Genomic DNA, 20,784 nt, shown 5'->3' on the forward strand with positions numbered 1-20,784 from the left:
GCAGTCTGGGAAAGCAATGGGGGGGAGAAGGTCCCCCCAAACGCGTCAGGTGGTGGAAAGGCTGTGGGCACGGCCTGCAGAACACGGAGATGGTCAACGGGGAAGTGAAGGGCTCCTGCTCGTCCGCGGTTAATCGCGGAGGCTTCAGGACCCTCTCGTCACCCCTCCTGGGTCTCACTTGGTCCCCCACTTCCTCCACCAAGAATCTTCAGGGATCTGTGCTCCTCCCAAAGAGGGAGCCCTCAGGAGAGGTGGGGCTCTCCCTGGAACCTGGCCATCTGCCTGGCTGGCATGGTGCGTGCTGTCCTCACCCCACTGCCAGGCCCTGCTTCTCGGTGAGCAGGAACGACCATTCAATCCCCCTGCCACCCTGCGAAGGGCTGTCGGCTGTCCTTCCGCCAGCAGAAGTCTTCAACCAAAGCCCAGACTCAAGGAGCCACCGTGCGAGCTACCCTCTGGCACAAGGCCGAAGGAATCTGATCGCAGACTTCCCCCAGTGTTTCCTCGGACACAACACCAGATCCCATTCGACTCTCTCCTTCCCCCCCTTTGCAGAAGAGAGCACGTCACATGCCCGTCAGGGAAGGAGAGAGGGGCAGCTCTGGCTTGTGAAGAGACTGAGAAGCAGGTGGGTCACGAAGGAGTGGCTGAGCTACCCGGGCAGCTGCGAGGGGGAGGGGGCGGCACTGGGCAAGAAGAAAACACAGATTTGTTCTCCTTAGTGGGCCTCTTCCCTGAGTTTGATTTTTGAGCTGAGGTCTTGCCTAATTTCAATTCAAAAAAAAGAAAGAAAGAAAAAGAAGAAGAAAGGAAAGGAGTATCTCTTGTGAACACATGATTAAGCTCCGGCTCAAAGGCGGCGGCCCCTGGCAGGGGAGGGGCAAGCCAAGGCTCCCAGCTCCACTGTCCTCGAGCTGCACAGGCACAAGAGCCATGAGCCGGGGCCCCCCATTCTCTACCATCCACCTCCCGCACCCATGCCTGAGCCTGCCCCTGGCGGAACACAGCGGCCACGGCCCCTCGGTGAGACTCCAGCTCAAGCCCCGGACACTCAAGTACAGGCCCTCCTGCACAATACTTACAGCAAACAGCTTTACAGTATTTGTACATTTACACAAAAATAGATCCTTTTATATATATATATATGTATTTATAACTGGTTACACGTTGGATTCATAATTAGGCATCACCAGTAGTAGTTGGCACAGTTTGTCATTTAAGCTCAGGGTCAAATTCGGTTTCGTTTCGCCGCTCCAAAGCACAAAAAAAAAACAAACAAAAAAGGAAAAACAAAGGCATGTCATCTCCATGGTGTGTTCTTAAATACAGCAATGTCCTAGGAAAGCACATGTACAAATGAACAGTGCCTTCTGATCCCTCCTCCTGTCTCTTGAAGAGAGGGGCCGGGCTAAAAGGAGACAGGGGTCAGTGGGGCCGGCTGCTGGACTCCGACGGCTGCCTCTTCCGTGAAGGGATGTAGCCGTTCAGATAGCCATTGGTCTGCCGTTTGGAGAGCCCTCCGTTCAGGATGTCCTGAATGTGTTGCACAATGAGGTTGATGGCCACTGTGGGGCAGAGAGCGGCTGTGTTAGGGACAGTGCAGGGAGGAGACAAGCCTTCCACCAGGGAACCCACCAGCCCCCCATTCCAAGTAGAATGATCCCTGCAGAAGGCTCAGAAAGGTTAACATGGGGACTCTCTGTTCTTAGCGTTAGAAATAAACGGTTCATCTCAAGCAAGTGACTGATGTTGACATCACCATCACCAGACGTGGAATGAAGACCGAGTGCTTTCTGAGATGCTGCACAAAGAACCCATGCAACACACCGTCTCTCCTACGGTGTCCTCTGTGGGTTGTGTAAACTGAATCCAATCATGAGGAAACAAAGATGACCCAAACTGAGGTCCATTCTACAAAACGACGGGCCTGCACACCTCAAGTCTGTCAAAGGAAATTGTATCAGTCTTTACTTCTCTGGATGGAATGGCTGTTCTGTGGCCAGGAATGAAAATGCCCTTCTCTTTAAGAAATACACAGTGAGGGGCGCCTGGGTGGCTCAGTCGGTTGGGCATCCAACTCCTGGTTTTAGCTCAGGTCATGATCCCAGGGTCCTGAGACTAAGCCCCTCATCGGGCTCCACACTCAGTGGGGAGCCTGCCTGCAATTCTCTCCAACTCCCTCTGCCTCTCCCCCTTTTCTCTCTAAAATAAACAAATCTTAAAAAAAAAAAAAAAAAAAACACTAAGAAATACACAGTGAAATATTCATTGCTAAGACAGACTCCCAAATGACTCAGCAAAAAAAATTAACTGTTTAAATGGAAGAAAGTTGAAATTAATTAATAAAAGAGAATGAGAAGGTAGGGACTTCTCACAGATCATGCCCCAGTCTGCCTCAGCCCAGAGGTACCCCTACTTCTCAGACAAGCCGAAACCAACAAATAAATAAATGCAACCAGCTCCCTTTCAGAAGGGCTACCTTGATGGCAGGTCATTCTAAATTAAATTAAGAAGAAAGCGTGCTTTTGCTAAAAAATGGCCTTGGATGCAAGGCCTCTCTAAGTGTCATCGCTGGGAGTGACAGCAAAGGCCAGTCTCCAGTCCTGTGGTTTCTGTTAGAGAAGCACGAGTTCCTGTTTGTGACCATGGCCATACACACATGTACACAAGGGCCTGTTCCCAAGGCCAACTATGTAAGCAGAAATTCCTTTCTGGCTCCCAGGAACAGAACAGTGGTTCAGCCACATCCATGGAACCTTGCTTGGTCACCACATCCTGTCTCAAAGTATGACGGACATAGGGTAGAAGTCATGCCTCCACCGGATGACTCCCCACCAGGACTCACCTAGATTATCTGCACCTCTAGGAATGATCACATCAGCGTATTTCTTTGTCTGTGGAGAAAGAAATTCACAACGCATTAAAGAAGAAACAAACTGGTCCACGCCCCTCTTGAGGGGCCATGAGAAAAGGGTCAGCCTTCCTACCACTGATCCCGGAGGGTGGCAGTTTGAAGCTGCCAACATAGTATTTTTTTAGCTCCTTTATCTAAATTACAATAAATCATCTCTCTTGATCTTTCATTGTTAATGGTTTAATACTATTTAAGCTTAGGACCTGCACTGAGAATGTGGTCTTTGAAACTAAACTCGTAACTGCCTCCTCCCTACTAAGAAAAATATGAATTAGAAAAACCCAAATTGAAAAGGGAAGTGGTTCACCTTGGACTTCTACATACAGTCTGAAAGGGGACACCACTGATCCTAACACAAGGGTAAATCCAAGAAAAATAATCCCCCTGATGACCATTTGCATGGTCATTTTGTTACCACACTTTAAAAAAAAAAAAAAAAAAGTAAAGCCACAATTAGATACATTCCCTTTTCTGTTTTCTTATTTCACTGGGATTTGTGGACCACTTTACAAGTAACTGTGTTCTGGTGTGTGACCCAGCTTACGTCTAGCGTAAGACCACCTCCACCTAACGATGCCTTCAGCACATGGGCATCTTGTGTACTAAAACCATTCAAATGCAACTGTGTCAGGCCCAAACCCAATCTGAACTAGGCAGACAATTTATCATATCTGAGCTCCTGGCTTACACAGGAATGACCTGATCTTCGCTGATCACAGAGTGGCTGGACAATGGGAACAAGCAGAAACCACCCAGAAAAATGTGCAGAACTTTAAGCTCTGTTATAACTAAGTGAAACAGCAGATAGTGGCAGTTAGCTCTAGTTCATGTCCGGTAAGTTTACCTTGCGCTATTATTAAGGTAAAAAGAGGAGGAGTCGTCCTCAGATAGATAGACGGATTGATCGAATTTCCTGGCTTCTCCACTCCCTCTGCCCTCTGTCTGGAAACCTAATCCTGTGACCCAATCCTCTCCAGGGGAATGAATAGGCCATCAGCGTTACTAAGACTGACTCAGAAAATCCACCTGTCCCCAATCTGAAACAACAGAAGTCTAGTCTGGTTTGGCGCAAAACCTACTAACAGACTTGAAGGAACAGACAGTTGGAGATCATACTTTTCCAGGAGAAAGAAAGAAGTTCATTACTCGGAGAAACAAATTCCCATACTCGGCCTCACTCTACACCTCTTCTCCATGCCCGCAGCTTCCAGTCTCCCAGAAGAGATCAACTAAGATCAGGCTAAATCCCAATGTCTCCCCACTCTCACTCAGAGTTCATTATAAATCGTTAGGCAGTTAGACCATGGTGAGGTCAACCTGGTGAGGACACACGACACCGGTGCAGGCATCTCCTGAGTTAAACGCTTCTTCTCAAATGACATCATCTCCTACCTCTTCCTCTACCACTACCCCTGCCCCCCACCCAACCACTACAACCACCGCACCTCTTGTCCCTGGTGGGCCTCCCGCAGCACTCACCTCTCTGTCCCCTGAAGCCAAGAGTGTTTCCTGTGCTGAGGGCCGACTCACTAAACACTGAAAATTCCCCATATCCCCAACCTCCCTTCTCTGAAAGCACCTCCCAGAGAGTTCCCAGCTGCCACAGGAGGAATGATGAGCCTGTGCCATGGCAGAAGTAAGGAAGCTTATTCCAACATGGCAGGACACTTCCCATTGGGGAACGTATCCAGGGGCCAAAGACAAGCTCAAAGGGGTGGGGTGGGGGGGAGGGCAGAAGAGATTCAGAAGGAAATACCCTACTGCTGAGCCCTCCCTACACCAATACTACAACCATCACAGACCTTTTGAAGATCCCAGTGGCCGAGTCTATGCTTAGGTATGGTGCACCCTCACACCGTGAGCCCACCAAGCAAGGAGTGCAGAGTTTGCCGGAGTCAGACAGCGGGACCCTGAAGGACCATTCTGACAAAGATGGCGGCCGACAGCTCCCAGAGAGCACAACGCCTCAAAGGCTGCCCTTTCTTGGGACTGGAGGACAGAGGATCATTCAGAGAGAAATGAAATTCAGGCCCAGGGGCTCCATCGGCTTACATACCTGTATGTGTGAGATTTAGTTTTAAATGCTAAATTCAACAAAAAACAAACCAAGAACACAACTCACTGGCAAGCAGAATTCCTCAAAGGCAGGCTTGACGAACGTAATGTACTGAGATAAAATCTGCTCAAGGTCCCTCCCTCTTTCGCTGATGTCCCTTAATACTATAAGAAAAGGAAAAACAAGAATCAAGAAAATGGTGCATGAGCCAACACATGTCCGCCCTTCCTGAGGCAGACCAGGCTCTTTCAGGCTCTGCGATTACTCTGGATGATTCACAAGCCGGATTCCTGAGAGACTTGACCAAGAGCGGGTCAGCAGCAGCTTCAAGAAAAACAAGTTACATTTTTATTGTTATAGTCAAATTGGGTGATGACATAAGGATCTTCTGAAGCAAAAGGCTGTCCAACCTCAGCCAACAGTCTTCTGGTTTCAAGCAGCATTTGACCCAAATAAAATTTCAGTGTGAACAATATAAAAAAGCAGGACGGTCTTGCAGGGCTCATAACAGGGAGCAGACGGGGCCCCGAGAGGAGGTGCGGCTCCTGGACGGCGTCCCCTTGCAGTGACTTACCTGCGTGCGGCCCTCGGACCTACTGCTGACGTGCTGCCTTATCACACCTGCACCCCCCCCCCAACATTCCAGCCCCTACAGGGGCAGAAGCCGGGCAGAGGGTCCCACTGTGGCCAGCCACTCCTGCCGACCTCAAGCACGGGGGCTTGCAAATAGAAAACACCTCGTTTGAGGGGACAACACCCTGGTTTTGGAAACAGTAGGCTGCACTCCCCATCTTCAACCTTCTCCCCCTGGGGCGGTGTCATTCAAGGGCTTTCAACCCAACACCTTTATTATTTTAACAGTCTTTCGTCAAAAAACTCTAGGGACTAGGGACTAGGATCCTGGCTCTGCCACTCTACACCAACCTCCCTGAGCCTCAGCCTCCCCCCAAACTCGGCAGTGAGAACTTGGGAGGAGATTCTCTCCGTCAAAACAGCGTCTCCCTATGGATGTTGTTGTAAATCTTAGCCCCACGGCTGCCCGATCTTCCACCCGGACCCCGAGAGGGTGCCCTGTCCATCGGCAACCATTCGTGAAGGCCCCTTGGCTCCTCTCGACCATTTCTCAGGTTACAGACTCGGCAGGGGATAAACCTCACTGCAAATGCATCAGGGCACACTTGCAAGTGAATTTCCCGACAGCCACGTCTCTAGATAATTCCGTGTGTCCGCACACGCACGCACACCGGCAGGAGCAGGAAAGAGGGAGGCTGTCGTGGTTAGGATTCGAGCTGGTGTGGAATGTGTGAGATTAGATGGCGAAAAGACCACATTCCAGAGGGTCAGGTGACACGGCCAGACCTCCTGACTCTCCCAGCAGCTGCCTGCATTTACAAGACATCTCCGCAGAAACCCTGGTCTCGGGTAATCGGCACCTGCTGATGGGTCAGGGCTTGTCCCACCGCCCCGCCCGGCCCTGGGACCAGCAGAGGCGCCTCCCCCGGCCAGGAAATGGTGTTCCCAGGCATTCTGACGTGGGGCCAGAGGCTCTGCCAGGGAGCCGGGCCGCCACGTGGCTCACCCCCACCAGCCTCCGGAGCCCTGGCCCGCCGGCGACTGGGCTCCCCTCGGCCAAAACACACAGCCAGGGTGGCCTCCAATTTCTCCACGTTCCCAGATAAAGTACAGGGCAAAGAGTATCAGCTGGGGAAAAAACAAACACACGGCCACACTCGGATAGCTTTTGCTTAAAAGCCGTGCAGAAGCCTGATGTGTGTGTTTCACAAGACACGCTCTGCACATGAGTGCGGCTGGCGTGCATGGCATGGGCCCCTCTGTCTTTCCCCCGGCACGCACACATGGGCCCGCGGGCTCCCCGGGGGGCTCTCCCGCTGCCCCCGGCCCCAGCCAGCGGCTCCCTTGTTACCTGCGCCTACGCCACAGAGTGGGGAAGGTACAGGGCTGGGGGCAAGCACGGGGAGCAGAAGAGTCACCCAGAGGCTGCCCTAGGTCCTGGGCCCACCACCCGGAGCGGGGCAGGCAGAACCGACCTGGGTTGGAATCCTGATCCCACTCTTACTTCTGTGACCTTAGAAAGGTTACCCAACCTCTATGAATCTCATTTTCCTTAACTGTAAAATAGAGACATGATACACAGAGACTTTCTCATAAGGTCATTACTCCAGAATACAGGGGGATGGGCTTAAAGTCTTCAGCGCTGTGGCTGGTGCATGGGACGTATTCGATAAACCTGAATTTCTACCACCCATGAGGATGGTAACCGAATCTGGGAAGCTTCAGGAGAAGGACAGCTCCCTGACAGAGCAGGGGGCCCCTGGGAGGGCAGCATCTGTGAATTCAGAGGAACTCAGGTGAGCTCAGGTGAGCAGGCCGGACCCAGCCGAGAGCCGGGGTCCCACGGAGCAGCTGGAAAGGTGGGAGTGGGGGGTTGCCGTGCGGGAGGGACCGCAGGGCACGGACGCACGGGAAGACACAGTGGAGAGGGAGAAACAGGGAAGACAGGGAGGAGCCACCCTTCAGTTTCTACCCTGGGAAGGGAAACAGGAAATGGGGGAGAATGTTGCCCAGACACTGGGAACGTGCAAAACCAAACGGCATCACCCACCTCTGCTCCCTGAGAGCCTTCCACTAAGTTACCACCTCCAACAGCCCGAGACCCCACCTCAAGCCAAGGACAACACAAGGCCAGCCAGTTCACGGCACCAAAGTGCCCGGCTCCTCAGGCAAAGTCAGGAAATAGGGCCAAGCCAAGGACTGAGTCAGAACAAGGTCTTGGCACAAACCGGAAACTCCAGGGACTCAATACCGGCTCCCTGATCATCACTCTGACCTGGCACATTTGCTTGGAAAGGAAAAGGCCCTTTCAGAAGAGGGGGAAAGCGCAGGAAACTACCCGTCTGCCCACCTTCCCGGTTTGGCTCTCACAGCCGCTCTTCCAAAGCCACCAGGGCTCCTCTGGTCAACCAAAGCCAAGAACGAAATTTAGAAGGACCCAGAATAAATACAATTCCTCAATGGTTCAGCCAATTCAATTTAAAAATTAGTCAAGGAGGGGCGCCTGGGTGGCTCAGCGGGTTAAGCTGCTGCCTTCGGCTCGGGTCATGATCTCAGGGTCCTGGGATCGAGCCCCGCATCCGGCTCTCTGCTCAGTGGGGAGCCTGCTTCTTCCTCTCTTTCTGCCTGCCTCTCTGCCTACTTGTGATCTCTGTCAAATGAATAAATAAAATCTTTAAAAAAAAAAAATTAGTTAAGGAAATGTGTTACTCTAGTAACAGACTAACCAACTCAAGGTCCACTGCAGCCCTGAAGCTGTGGGGACTGGACATAGAGAATTATAGCAGAAAAGAGAGTAGGTGTCAGCCCTCTTTGGTCCCCAGTCTCAGTTCTTCCCTGTCCCCAAATTCAAGGGTGGGTTAGAGTAAATAACACACATGGCAGGAAGGTGAAAGCTGGAGAAGCCAATACCCCAAAGTATGAGGGGTTCCGGAATGGGAGTGTTTCCAAAGCTGCACGGCTCAAAGGCAAAGCCCCCATTCCACACTCTGACTGCAAGGGTCATGGGCCCAGTGACACGCAGAAGGGCAAAACCATGGCACTAACTCAAGTCTCCAGGAATGTTCTGAGGCCCAGCAGCTGCTCCTGATTAACCCACCCTCCTATCCCACAAAGCACATGCCAGGCATGTTTTCTGTCCTACAAGGACAGAGAATGAACTTGTTGAAGCAGCATGTGGAAAGGCCCCGCAAGTCCACCAGGAAAGTGACTCACCAGCAGGTTACACAAGAAGGCAGAGGTCTGAGAGGGAAAGCGACAGCCTCCCTGGGAGCATCAGGGATGTGACCAGAGAAACCCCACAGAAAGCCACCATCACCTCCTATCTTGCCCTCGTTTTGCACAAGGATCCCAGTATAAGAAAGCAAGGGAGAATTCTCTGTGCCATCAGTGCCATGATGATCCGTTTGAATTAGAGGCCAAGATCGTCTGATTTTCAAGGATTCTGAATTCTGAATTTCTCAAATTTGGTTCTATTTGGCCACGGCTCACATGCCCTTCTCCCTCAAGCATTTAACTACACCACCCCTCTCCCCCGCCCTCCACACCACCCAGGACTTCAGTACCAGGTGCTGACCTGATGATGGGATCAGGCCAGCGTCCCCGTTCCTGAGGATGAGATGACCACTCAGAGGTTCTGACCAGTCCTGATAGAAAACTTGGGAAAACAGAACATCTACCATCTCAGACAAAGCAGTCCCGACCTAACACACGGACAGTTATCAGCTAACGCACCACCAGGCATTTAACCTGCCTACAGCTCCTCCTCACAACCCAGGGATACTGATCGATACCTCATCAACCAACGCGCGTATCCCTATTTATGAGGGACTAAGAGGTTACAACATAACCTGCCCGAGGTCAGACATCGACTAAATGGTGAAATCAGGATTTAAGCAGAATTCTTCTGACTCCAATTCCACCCACCTGTCCATCCCCGCCCCAGGTCATTATGTTGCCTCCCAGATTTGATAGACTGACTGGGACATGGAGTAGATCAACCATGGCAGGACCTGGGTTTGGAGACTAAGGTGACAGATACACCAGGCCCTGGGGCGGGTGCAGGAGGGAATACCAGGCTTGGGCCTTGATGATCTATTAAAAAATACCATGCAACTCTTTCCTGGCCCAAGTCATGACCCTCTAAACAGGCCTGTCTCCTTCACCTTATCCATAAAGAAACCCAAGCCTGGGAGGTCACACGAGTCCCAAGCACCACCAAAATCACAAAGCTAGCTGGAGACTGTGGGACTAGAATACAGGCCTCCCACTCTCCTTTCTTCCATTGAGGAGTTCTACCCAACCTCCACGCCACCTCGGAGTGGAAGTGGATGAACAACTCACTTAACAGAACGTAGACATTATTCCTTGGGAGGACAAAAATCCAAGGTCTCATTTCTCTATATTCTGCTGGTTCCATTTATAGTTCTTGCAAAGAGGACTTAAGTGGATAAAGCACAAATTTGTTTCATGAACTGAAAAGAGAACATGTTACAGGCTTTGAGGTCAGAAGGCTCTGGGCTGGAATGTATAAAATTCCAATCAGCCGGGGCGCCTGGGCAGCTTAGTCGGTGAAGCATCTGCCTTCGGCTCAGGTCATCTCAGGGTCTTGGGATCAAGCCCCGCCATTGGGCTCCCTGCACAGTGGGTAACCTGAGTCTCCCTCTGCCTGCCGCTCCCCCTGCTTGTACACACTCACTCTCTGTCTTTCCCTCACAAATAAATAAATAAAATCTTTTTTTTTTTTTTTTAATTCCAATCTGCACAAGATCTGCTCTGTGACTAGGAGTCACCGTTGTCACTCCCAGGGTCTCATTCCTGTTCCATGTGAGGAAGACTGGAAGCCTTGCTCACTTTCCTCATCCCCACGGCCCCTACAGGGGGCTGTCATTTTCTGACTCTGCTGGTACTCTCTCACCCCTGCCACTTCCTACAGCAGCCCTACCTACCGTCTTCACTCCCATGCCCTCCAGCAGACTCATCTCCCAACAGAGAGCCGAGGCCCTTTCATTTGCCCTACTCAACACCCCTTGGTAGCTCTCCCTCATGGACCAGGGACCAAACAGGAAGCCACAGACCCCATAATCTGCCTCTAGCGATTTCCAGCATCTCTCTAGACAGCCATCTAGGAACTCCAGCCACTTGCTTCCTGAAACAAGCCCTGTGTGCCTGTGTTTGCACCGTGTATTTTCTTGCGTTGTCTACGTCATCACCCTGCCACACCCCCCGTGAAGCTTCCTGATCCCGCAGGTGGAAGCAAGGGCTCCACTCCATGTCCTGCCGGGCTGAATTACAGGCTCCGCTCCCCACCAAAGGACAGCTGTCCCTCAGGACGCCAGGCACGGAGACTGACACAGGCACACCCTCAGTAAGGCCTGTGGAAGGAATGACCCAGCAACTGCGCCACAGCTGGCAGGACAGAGGGACCACACCTCCATAGAGCTTTCTGGAAAATAAAGACTACAGAAGCGGGCTGCTGGGACCAGCTGCCCAGCTCTGTGGGCAGTAGGGATTCTTGTCCCCAGACATCCTAGTTTTAGTTCCTATCTTGATGACCATGCCTGTGGGAAAACCACACAGAACTGGGTATTTAATCCAACATTTTCCCCCGCAAAACCACAACATAAACTTCTGACTTCATCTCCGTGACCTCACAAGCCTTTCGTTATGCAACACAGTGACTAATCCCTTCTCAGATGCCACCAGGTGTTTGAGCAGCAGGACATCCTGGGGCTGAACTGGCTTAGCTGGACTGGGCCACTGGAGGCCTTCAGAACCCACCTCTGCGGGAGAGCCGGGTGTCCGCATCTGTGTCCACGAAAAGCTTCATCTGGAACAGGTCTCGCACCTCCTGGGAGTAGAAGGCCAGGATCCCTTCAAAGAGCACCACATCCGCGGGGTAGACGGTGACCGTCTCCTCCTTCCTGCAAAGCACAGAGCAGATGATGGGCCGAACCAGACAGAGTGAGCAAAGGATGGAGGACAGCAGCATTTGTCTGGGGGTTTGGGGCCCCCTCCCTGCAGACCTACAGCAGGAACGAAAGGGGGAAGCTACCGCCGCCTTGCAGAGCCCTCAGACCCCCACTGATGGCCAACCAAAGGGCCATCACAACTGGGGCAAATGTCTCTCTGAGCTCTCACCATGAAGCAGAAACAGAAGGCAGTCGTCCCTCTCCTTGGGATTTAAAAAAAAACAACAACCCATGCTGCTGAACGCACAACAGAGAAAGACAGAAGCAGATGTGATTCCTTCTTTTTTCTGGAGGCGTCTCCAGGAATGCTCTCAGGACTGGCATTTATGGAAGCTAATGCTGAACTTTCACAAACAGAAACTCAGTCTTCTCCCAACGGCCCCAACCCCTCCCCCATTCGGAGGCAACTGAAGGAGGCAGGAAGGGTCGGGAGAGGAGGAGGCAGAAAAAGGAAGTAGCAGAGCAGAGGAAGCTCCTACAGGGAGGGAAAGCCTCCCAAGCTCCATCTGGTCTGGCTCCACAAGAAAGCAGCGGTGTGTCTGTGGTCCAGGGCCAAAGGTGCTCTCCTCCTCCTCCTCAAGGAGGCAGGGGTACACATGACCTCTCCACCTACCCCACAGGGTCACCACCCGCTTCCGTCCTAACCATCATCTTAACCTAACCTCTTGCCCCAAAGTCACGAAAAGCAAGGTAACGGTTCCCACTGCAAGGTTTACTACTCATGCGCACATTGAGAAATAAAATAATGTAAAATAAAACAATTTTTTAATTTTTTAACAATTTTTTAAACCCTTAAGACAATGGGTTTATCTGTGCAAACACAGGGAAGTCGGCAGCTGCCCAGGCGAGAGGATGCACGGAGCTTCCTTCCCATAAACACTCTCTGATTCCTTATTTGCTCAGACCCAGGGGTTCCTGGGCAAATTTTAAGGCAGGCAACTGTTGGGAGCCACTACCCAAGGGCCAGAACAGGAGGTAGAAAAGGCAACCGAAGAGGACCGGGTAAGATTAGGAAACTCTCTAGAGCAGTGATGTAATTCTGGATGCACACATAACCATCTGGGGAGCTTTAAAAAAATATATGCATGCCTGGTGGCATCTGGGAGGCTCAGTCCGTTAAGAGACCAACTCTTGGTTTCTCCTGGTTTCAGCTCAGGTCATGATCTCAGGGTCCTGAGACTGAGCCTCTGTGCTAAGCGTGGAGTCTGCCAGATTCTCTCTCCCTGTCCCTCGACACCACTCCCCCACCGCACGTGTGCACACACCCATGTGTGCTCTCTCTAAAATAAATAAAATCTTAAAAAAAAAAAAAAATGCCTGGGATGCCTGGGTGGCTCAGTGGGTTGAGCATCTGTCCTCGGCCCAGTTTATGATCCCAGGGTGCTGGGATCGGACCCAGCATCAGGCTACCTGCTCAGCGGGGAACCTGCTTCTCCCTCTCCCTCTGCCTACTGCTCCCTCTGCCTGTGCTCGCTCTCTGTCAAATACATAAATAAAATCTTTAGAAGGAAAAAAATGTATGCCTGGGCCCCACCCCACAGGGCTCTGATTCCATTCATCTGGGGTAGAGCCAGAGTGCTGGTATTTTATAAAACCACTCCAGGTGTTTCTAACGTGCGGCCAGGGGTGAGGACCACCGGTCTGGAGGAGTGTCAGCTACCAGAAAACAGGGAGCCCCCTGTGGTTTAGGATAACGAACTAACTGGACAGAGCTCAGAAGGGAAACGGGAGCCGCTCTGGGCAAGTGCCCTGCACGAAGGAGGGTGGGACGTCTCTGCTGGGAAACGGAAATGTTCCCGTTTGCGTGGGGAAGGGGGACTCCCAGGGCTCCGTCTGGAAAACACACACCCAGAGAGCACCGTGACCGTGCTAGGTGTACATGCGCTAACACCAGATCCAGCGCGATTAGGACGCCTCGCTGATAAGCATGAACAAGGAACAGGTGGTTTTCCAACTCAACAAACAGGCCTCTCCGATCCTGGGAAAGCAAGGAAGACATCGCTATCCGTGCTGTTGCTGGTGCCCCAAGAAGGTGGAATCGATCCTGTCCCACGTGTGCACGTACATCCAGGGAGGAGAACCCTTCCAACAGCCCACAGCTGAGAACAACACGTACTGGGCAACTGCCAGCCCAGACCAAGCGAGGAGCCTTGCCTGGTGCAACCTTCTGGGGGGAAGTTCGGAGTCTGGCTGCGAAGTCCACACATGATACCAAGATGATCAGAGCATTTGAGAGAACCTAAATCCAAGCTTCTCGGGTGGCTTATGAGGAGAGGTAAGGCCAGAGAAGGGTATTTACAGCAAACAAGACTCTTCTCGGTCTTAATCCAACATCTGTCTGTATGTCACCATGAAAGGCCCGCGGACGCATCAGGAGCCGTCAGCTCGGAACAGCTGGGTCCCTGACGAGTGGCTCTTGAAAGCGGAGGGACTGCTGTGACCAAAAGTGGTCCAGAGAAGTTTCACAAAGAGATGGGCTGTGGGCCACTAAAGAGAGGGGCTATCAAATGTATGGTGTGAAAGGAATCAGGGGTGGGGGAGGACATCACGTCCAGACAGGAATTCTGCTGGGATTTCGCTGCTTAATGCATGAACCTGATGGAGCTCATGCGGCACACGCGACCCCACCCCTCCGTCCGGTGAGATCCTGCCTGCCAGCCACGCGGACTTCCACCGCCTGATGGGAGGCTCTCACCTCGGCTACTACTCCAAGGACTTCATAAATAGCATCGTGATCCTCTCTTGCTGACAAGAGAGACAACCATCTGCTCCCACCCAACAGCCGTCTGTGACTCCCTACTCCCAGCACACTCACGATCTGGCCCTGGCATCCCCAGCCTCTCCTCTCTGGGTCTCTGGGGCCGGCCGGCCTCCAGCCACTCTTCCTGCACACTCACCCCCAACCTACCCCTCCTAACCAGCTGTGATTCCCCACCAAGTTTGTCCTTGAACTGCTTCTCTACCCATTACCTTGAAAATCCCCTTCCCCAATGACTTACTACGCTTTCCAATATACAGTTTAAATATCACCTCCTTTATTCAACCTGCTCTAAATACTCCATCCCTTCCTCCCTCCTTCACACTCCTCCTTGAGCCCTTTAGTTCTTGGGCTGCATTTTAATTCTGTAGCACTGCCCTGCCCTGGACCTGAGACCTGGTGGGCTCCCTTGTCTCCCATAGACAGGACATCACCACTTGCTGCTAAGGCTAGAAACTACAATTCCCAGAATCCTTTTCCCTCTGGGGTCCCAGGATGCTTTGCCAATGGGAAATGTAGAAGATGAAACAAAACCCATATAATTTTTAAGAAACCTTAATAGCCACACAGGGCTACTTCGCAGACACTCTCTAAGTGGCCCCCCTTGGAGGCTGGGGCTCAGATGTGGCAGCTTCTTGGACTTGCCATGGACACTGGCTTCTCCTCCAGTGCCTCAGACCACAGCCTCCCAGATCTTAGCTCTCCCAGCACCTCCCTCAATACTCTTACTAGCTCCAATTCCTATACCAAACCCCTTTCTTCCTACATGGTCTGTGGTGATTTGATGCTGGAGGTGCACCTTGTTGAGTTTACAGCACAGTAGCGTCTGATCCTTAGTAGGACACCCTTGAGAAGATACTGGGGAGGGATGAGGGCAAGGCGCTGAGCAGCCTGGCTTCTCCAGCACACTGTGTTCACTCTCCTCCTCCTCCTCCAGCCAATCTCTGCCACACCCTCCAGTTCTGGGAAAAGCACAGAACATGTAAGGAATCCCGCATCAAAAACTGGCTGAGATAGTACTAAAGGAACACACAGGGAGACAGAGATGGGCTTTTAATTATAGAGACATTTGGTAGCAAAAGATGCATGAAATCTAATTTCCCATTAAAAAAAAAATTCCACTTGAGAGAATGAAAAGAAAGGAACCAAGAGGAAACGATGAAAAGCAGGTGGGAGAAACTTTCAAAACAGCACCGCGCCGAAAACACTTACTGAGTAATTACTAGCCAAGAATAAGGAGCAACGACACGTGCTTGAAATGCCATTCAGAAGTTTAGAGTCTGCCTGGGAAGTCAGTCCCAAGGACACAGAGTGAGCAGAGTCCTGGCAGGCTCGAGGGAGCTTGAGGGCCTGGCCAGCAGGCATCGTGAAGTCCTCTAGAAGCCTCGGGCAACCACTCAGAGAGAAAGAAGATGAGCCCCTCCTGTACACCTCATCAGGAACATAAACACAGATCAGCAGAAAGGACATGACTGAGGAACTCTCCTGAGAGTTGAGCATCTGGTCTCTGGTGACCTCAGTGCCCTCACACCTCTCTGTGCAGTCCAACCAGCAGAGAAGAAAGAACAGTTTTCTTTGTTCTTCCTTTGTTCATGTCCTCTGCCCAGCCCGTTCACATATGATTCCAGGAATAACAGCCCGGGGCTGGGAATCAGGACAAGTGTATCGTCCCTCACCTGAGCCCAAATTCATGAACTTGTCCTTTCAGAGTCAGGAAAAGGTGATGAGCAGACTGTTCCAGGAAGCAACAGGTAAACTCCCCAACCCTTGCACACTCACGGCGCACACCGCTGCTGCTCACACACGGGTGGCCGTGGGCACGGGGAAGGGGAGGCCCCAGCCTGCAGCCTGGGAGCCGGGACGGCTCTGGGAGCTGCGAGGAGCAATGCCTAGTCCCAACGAGCTCACTTACCGGGAATGGGAGACAAAGTCATACACGGGAATCTGCACCGTCTTCCCTTCGGTGATTTCTTTGAGTGTTTTGAAGATGAGTTCATTGTCAAAGGCATCTGAAGGAAATCAGACTGTTTAAATGTTGCTGAATTTTAAAACAACTTCTCCTATAATCATCCACATCTATTTCGTGGACGTGTACCACACCCTAGAGGAGCACATACGCTCCCACTGAAAAAAGCCAGATCTCTACCGGAAACAGAAGGAAAACTCCTTGGATCTCAAAACAGAATGTATGAATGCGTTCCAAGAGACTCACTTCCTTTTTCTACCTTTCTGTTCCCCGCCTCCGGCCCCAGCCACCTCTCCTCCAAGTTCAGCTGCTGTCTTGGCAGCTGGCATATGTTAACCTAGAAAAGTATACACACAACTAGGGGAGTGTAAGGGGCACCAGGTTTTGATTCCAACAGTTACAAGAACCAAAACCAAGGGCACCTGAGTGGCTCAGTTGGTTAAGCATCTGCCTTCGACTCACGTCATGATCTCAGGGTCCGAGATCATGATCTCAGGGCATTGGGCTCCCTGCTCCGCAGGGAGTCTGCTTCTCCCTCTGCCTGCTGCCTCCCCCTGCTTGTGCTCTCTTTCTCTCTGACAAATAAAATCTTAAAAAAAAAAAAAAAAAAAAAAAAAGAACCAAAACCAGCTGAAGGGCAATGCACTGGTCTGGGACTGTCAAGGCGAAAGTCACACAAGCAGACATCCCGGGCTCTCCACGGTCCATTCTGCCAGTGGGTGAGTTTCACAGTCTGCCGTGGGCATGCATGTGTGGGATGGGGGTGGGGGCCGCGGGGGGCACAAGCTGCTTCAGATCAGAGGAGGCAGAAGAACCAGCTGTGTTTGTGCCGGTCTCAAGTAACAGGCTCACACAGAGTCACCCTCGTGCAGACGCAAGCCCTAGTCACGACACCATGCAACTGCGCAATGCATTTCAAAACTCCTTCTTCAGGCCCCACCATAACCCCATAAGGTCATTTCTTCATCCCCGTGTTATCCAAAGAAACAGATTCCAAGGGGTCAAACAACGTCCTCAGTGAACCAGCAAGTGCACGCACAGACACAGACAGACACACAGACACACAGACACACACCCTCCCTCAACCGCTGACTCACCCGGGTGATCGAAATTGAACTGGCCCTTCAGGGCTTTGGCCTTCTGCTCCGACGTGAGGACGCGGTAGAAGCTATCCTGGCTCAGGATGACCACCTGCTTCTGGCGACAGTCCACCTCATTCTGTCCCAGGAGCTGCACGATCTTAGCGCAGACGGAAGACTGCAGGAGAAAAGAGGAGGGCAAGGATTAAAGGGGCTCACAGACGCTCCCGGATGCGGACGCCCTCCGCCAGGGGCTTCTGGAGGGAAGAATCCGTAGGCTACCATCTTGTCGGATGGATCAGAAGGTGCTAAAGGAGAAAGTCGGTCTGCTGAGAGGGAGGATCCCAGAGTCTCTTTTCCCCCCTTCCTTAACATAGCTTCCTACTTGCAGGTATCTGCGGGGGCCTCGGCGGAGAGCAGGGCAGTAATGCCTACCTCCTCTTCCATGCGGTCCCTTCTAAAGCCGCTACTGCAAAGCAACAGGAATGTATTCATCCCGGCTTGTGCCCTGGTCCGGACACTCGGGGAACAGCAGAAAGTGGAAAGAATGCACCTTGGTGATGTGCTGATGGCCCAGAGGGCCCCTGAGCCATGAAGGGACTGAGCCCATGTGAAATCCAAAGCCAGGGCCAGAGGACTCGGCCAGTGAGCAGTTAAGGTCAAGGTCATGGCTTGCATCCTGCTTGCGCGGCTTCTGCTCTAGTGCCTGGCCGTGGTCTTGTCCGCACTCACACTCACAGTAAACCAAATATATACCACCACTTACGGGCTGGGGTGACATGGGATAAAACACAACCAAAACCTAAACCAACATGGGGTTTCCCTGCCGCGAAGAGGTCAGCCTGTTCCGGATGAACTCAAACCTACACGCTCTGGGTCACAATGCCAGCAACACACACGCACCAGTGATGTTGTGAAAATGGGAAATGCATATATAGTCCTCCTTGCTTTTCTGGCAGAGTTTTTTTTTTTTTTTTTAAAGATTTTTATTTATTATTTATTTGACAGAGATCACAAGTAGACAGAGAGGCAGGCAGGCGGGGAGAGAGAGAGAGAGGAAGGGAAGCAGGCTCCCTGCTGAGCAGAGAGCCTGATGCGGGACTCGATCCCAGGACCCTGAGATCATGACCTGAGCCGAAGGCAGCGGCTTAACCCACTGAGCCACCCAGGCGCCCTCTGGCAGAGTTCTTAAAACCCCTGAATTTCCTAAGTAGGGAGAGCGGTGCACCGGTCTTTGTTATGTTAAGGAGGAGGCTTCTGGAAAGCACCTAAGGATAGGAGCTGGTTGCCAGGGGAACCAACCATTGCTGAGCGGGTTAGAACTTTCAACCCTCCCACCCTGACCTCCAGGAAGGGGAGGAGCTGGAGGCTGAATCCCAGGCCAACACCAACAATATAATCAAAAACGGGATGTCATGAAGCCTCCACACAGACCCAAGACGATGAGGTTTGGTGAGCTTCCTGGCTGGCGAACACATGGAGTGTGTGGAGAGCAGCCGGCTCTGAGAGCGCCGACACCCCACTCCTCAGAACCTGCGCTACATGGCATCTCTCCCACGGGGCTGGTCCTGCCTTATACTCTTTTACGATCAACCCATAACCTTTTAAGTAAAATGTCCACGTTGTGTGTGCTGCTTAAGCAAATTAATCAAACCCACAGAAGGGACAGCTGGAACCTTCAATCTATGTCCAATCAGCCAGCAGGACAGGTGACAACAGGTGCTTTCGGGGGACACCGGATGTCAGGGCAGAAGGGATGCAGGGCAGTCTCCCTACCCGTGGGAATTAATGCGATCTCTAGGTAGTGTCAGAATTATTAGGGTGAATTCTCAGATACCCTGCTCATGCGGGAGAATTACTTATTGATGTGGGGAAGCCCCCCCACCACCGCCCCACACACCAGAATTAGAACTGGGTACAGAACCTAAAATCTACCTCTTTTTCCTCTCCCATAGCACATACTCTTCATAAAAAGAAAAGCGTAAAAAAAGATATGCTCTTAAAAGAATGATAGTCGGGACGCCTGGGTGGCTCAGTTGGTTGGGCAGCTGCCTTCGGCTCGGGTCATGATCCCAGTGTCCTGGGATCGAGTCCCACATCGGGCTCCTTGCTCATCGGGGAGCCTGCTTCTCCCTCTGCCTCTGCCTGCCATTCTGTCTGCCTGTGCTTGCTCTCTCTCCCTCTCTCTCTCTGACAAATAAATAAATAAAATCTTAAAAAAAAAAAAAAAAAGAATGATAGTGAAGGACCGTATTTACCAAATAACTCATTTTTTTCCATCGTATACAGATTAGTTTAAAAATAAGAATGTCTACATTACAAGACCCCTACAAGCCATAGCCAGCCTTGCGGAGCCAGCTGACCTAATTACACGGGATGATAAAAGTGGCGCAGTTAGAGGCTTCTTGGGCTCAGTCTTGGGAGATTGCTTCACTATCGAACTTTCTTTACCAACTGGTTTTAACAAGGAAAAACCAGGACACTTGGCAAGGTTACATTTCTGGATTTGATCTGTCCAAGCCTAAGGAACACTGGACATTCCTGTTGCCCCAGTCAATCCCCATGAGACTATTTGCACAATAGTTCCTGTTGCACAAACTGAGACACAAAACCAAGTAAGGATCTTTGGAGGAACAATATTTTGACTCAGTTGTTAAATTGTCTGAAAACTCTAGGGGCACCTGGGTGGCTCAGTCGGTCAAGCCTCTGCCTCCAGCTCAGGTCATGATCCCAGGGTCCTGGAACAGAGCCCCGCATCGGGCTCCCTGCTCAGCAGAGAACCTGCTTCTCCCTCTGCCTGCCGCTCCCCCTGTTGTGCTCTCTCTCGATCTCTGTGTCAAATAAATAAATAAAATCTTCAAGGAAAACAGAAAACCGTTTTACTTTTCTGACATTTTCACATATTAACAGAAAAGCATTTAAAACAGGATTTTTGGAACAGCAGTTAGGCCAGGAAAAAAAGTCACAGGAAGATAAAACTTGTACATGACTTATGCTAGATTCAAAAATGAAAATACCCAAAAGAATCAAAGCCTCTATACGATTATAAACTATACATTTATAAACAGGTGCAAGCCCATTATTTCATTTTCCTAACTTCCATCTGGTTCCACATCCTAAGGCTATGCAGGGCGAAGTCTATGCCAGTACCTTTTATGAGCAGATAGAAATACATCTAGAAGTCCAAAGAAAGAACAAAAATGAAGAGGGCTTCATGGAGCCAAAGGTATTTAATCTACTTTATTACTGAAATCATGATATTTTTATTTCTAGTTAAAACTCATTAAATTTTTTTTTAATACGAAGACCCATCTCTACCAAAAAAGCGTATATAAAGTAGTTATATTACCTAATTTTGCAGGTAAACAATTATTTCCCTTAACCCAGGTACAACCCAGGACAAATGGACACAATGGCCAATAAAATCGGGTTACTGAGCACATCTCGAAAGCCAGTGTTCATCACAATT

General features: G+C 51.1%; 1 protein-coding gene across 1 annotated transcript in view; it reads right to left on the minus strand.

Annotated features, from left to right (window-relative positions):
• Positions 1 to 750: 750 nt before the first annotated feature.
• The window catches only part of UCK2 (uridine-cytidine kinase 2), a 69,197-nt gene continuing 49,163 nt past the window's right edge, over positions 751 to 20,784 (minus strand). Inside the window, exons 2-7 of the mRNA XM_047704725.1 lie at positions 17,334 to 17,493; positions 16,183 to 16,279; positions 11,322 to 11,464; positions 5,037 to 5,134; positions 2,846 to 2,894; positions 751 to 1,565 (exon numbers count right to left, since the gene is read on the minus strand). Of these exons, the coding sequence (XP_047560681.1) occupies positions 1,426 to 1,565; positions 2,846 to 2,894; positions 5,037 to 5,134; positions 11,322 to 11,464; positions 16,183 to 16,279; positions 17,334 to 17,493 (687 nt within the window). The 3' untranslated portion in view covers positions 751 to 1,425. The remainder of the gene's footprint in view (positions 1,566 to 2,845; positions 2,895 to 5,036; positions 5,135 to 11,321; positions 11,465 to 16,182; positions 16,280 to 17,333; positions 17,494 to 20,784) is intronic.

Source organism: Lutra lutra, chromosome 15, assembly GCF_902655055.1.
Source record: "Lutra lutra chromosome 15, mLutLut1.2, whole genome shotgun sequence".
NCBI classification, from domain to species: Eukaryota; Metazoa; Chordata; class Mammalia; order Carnivora; family Mustelidae; genus Lutra; species Lutra lutra.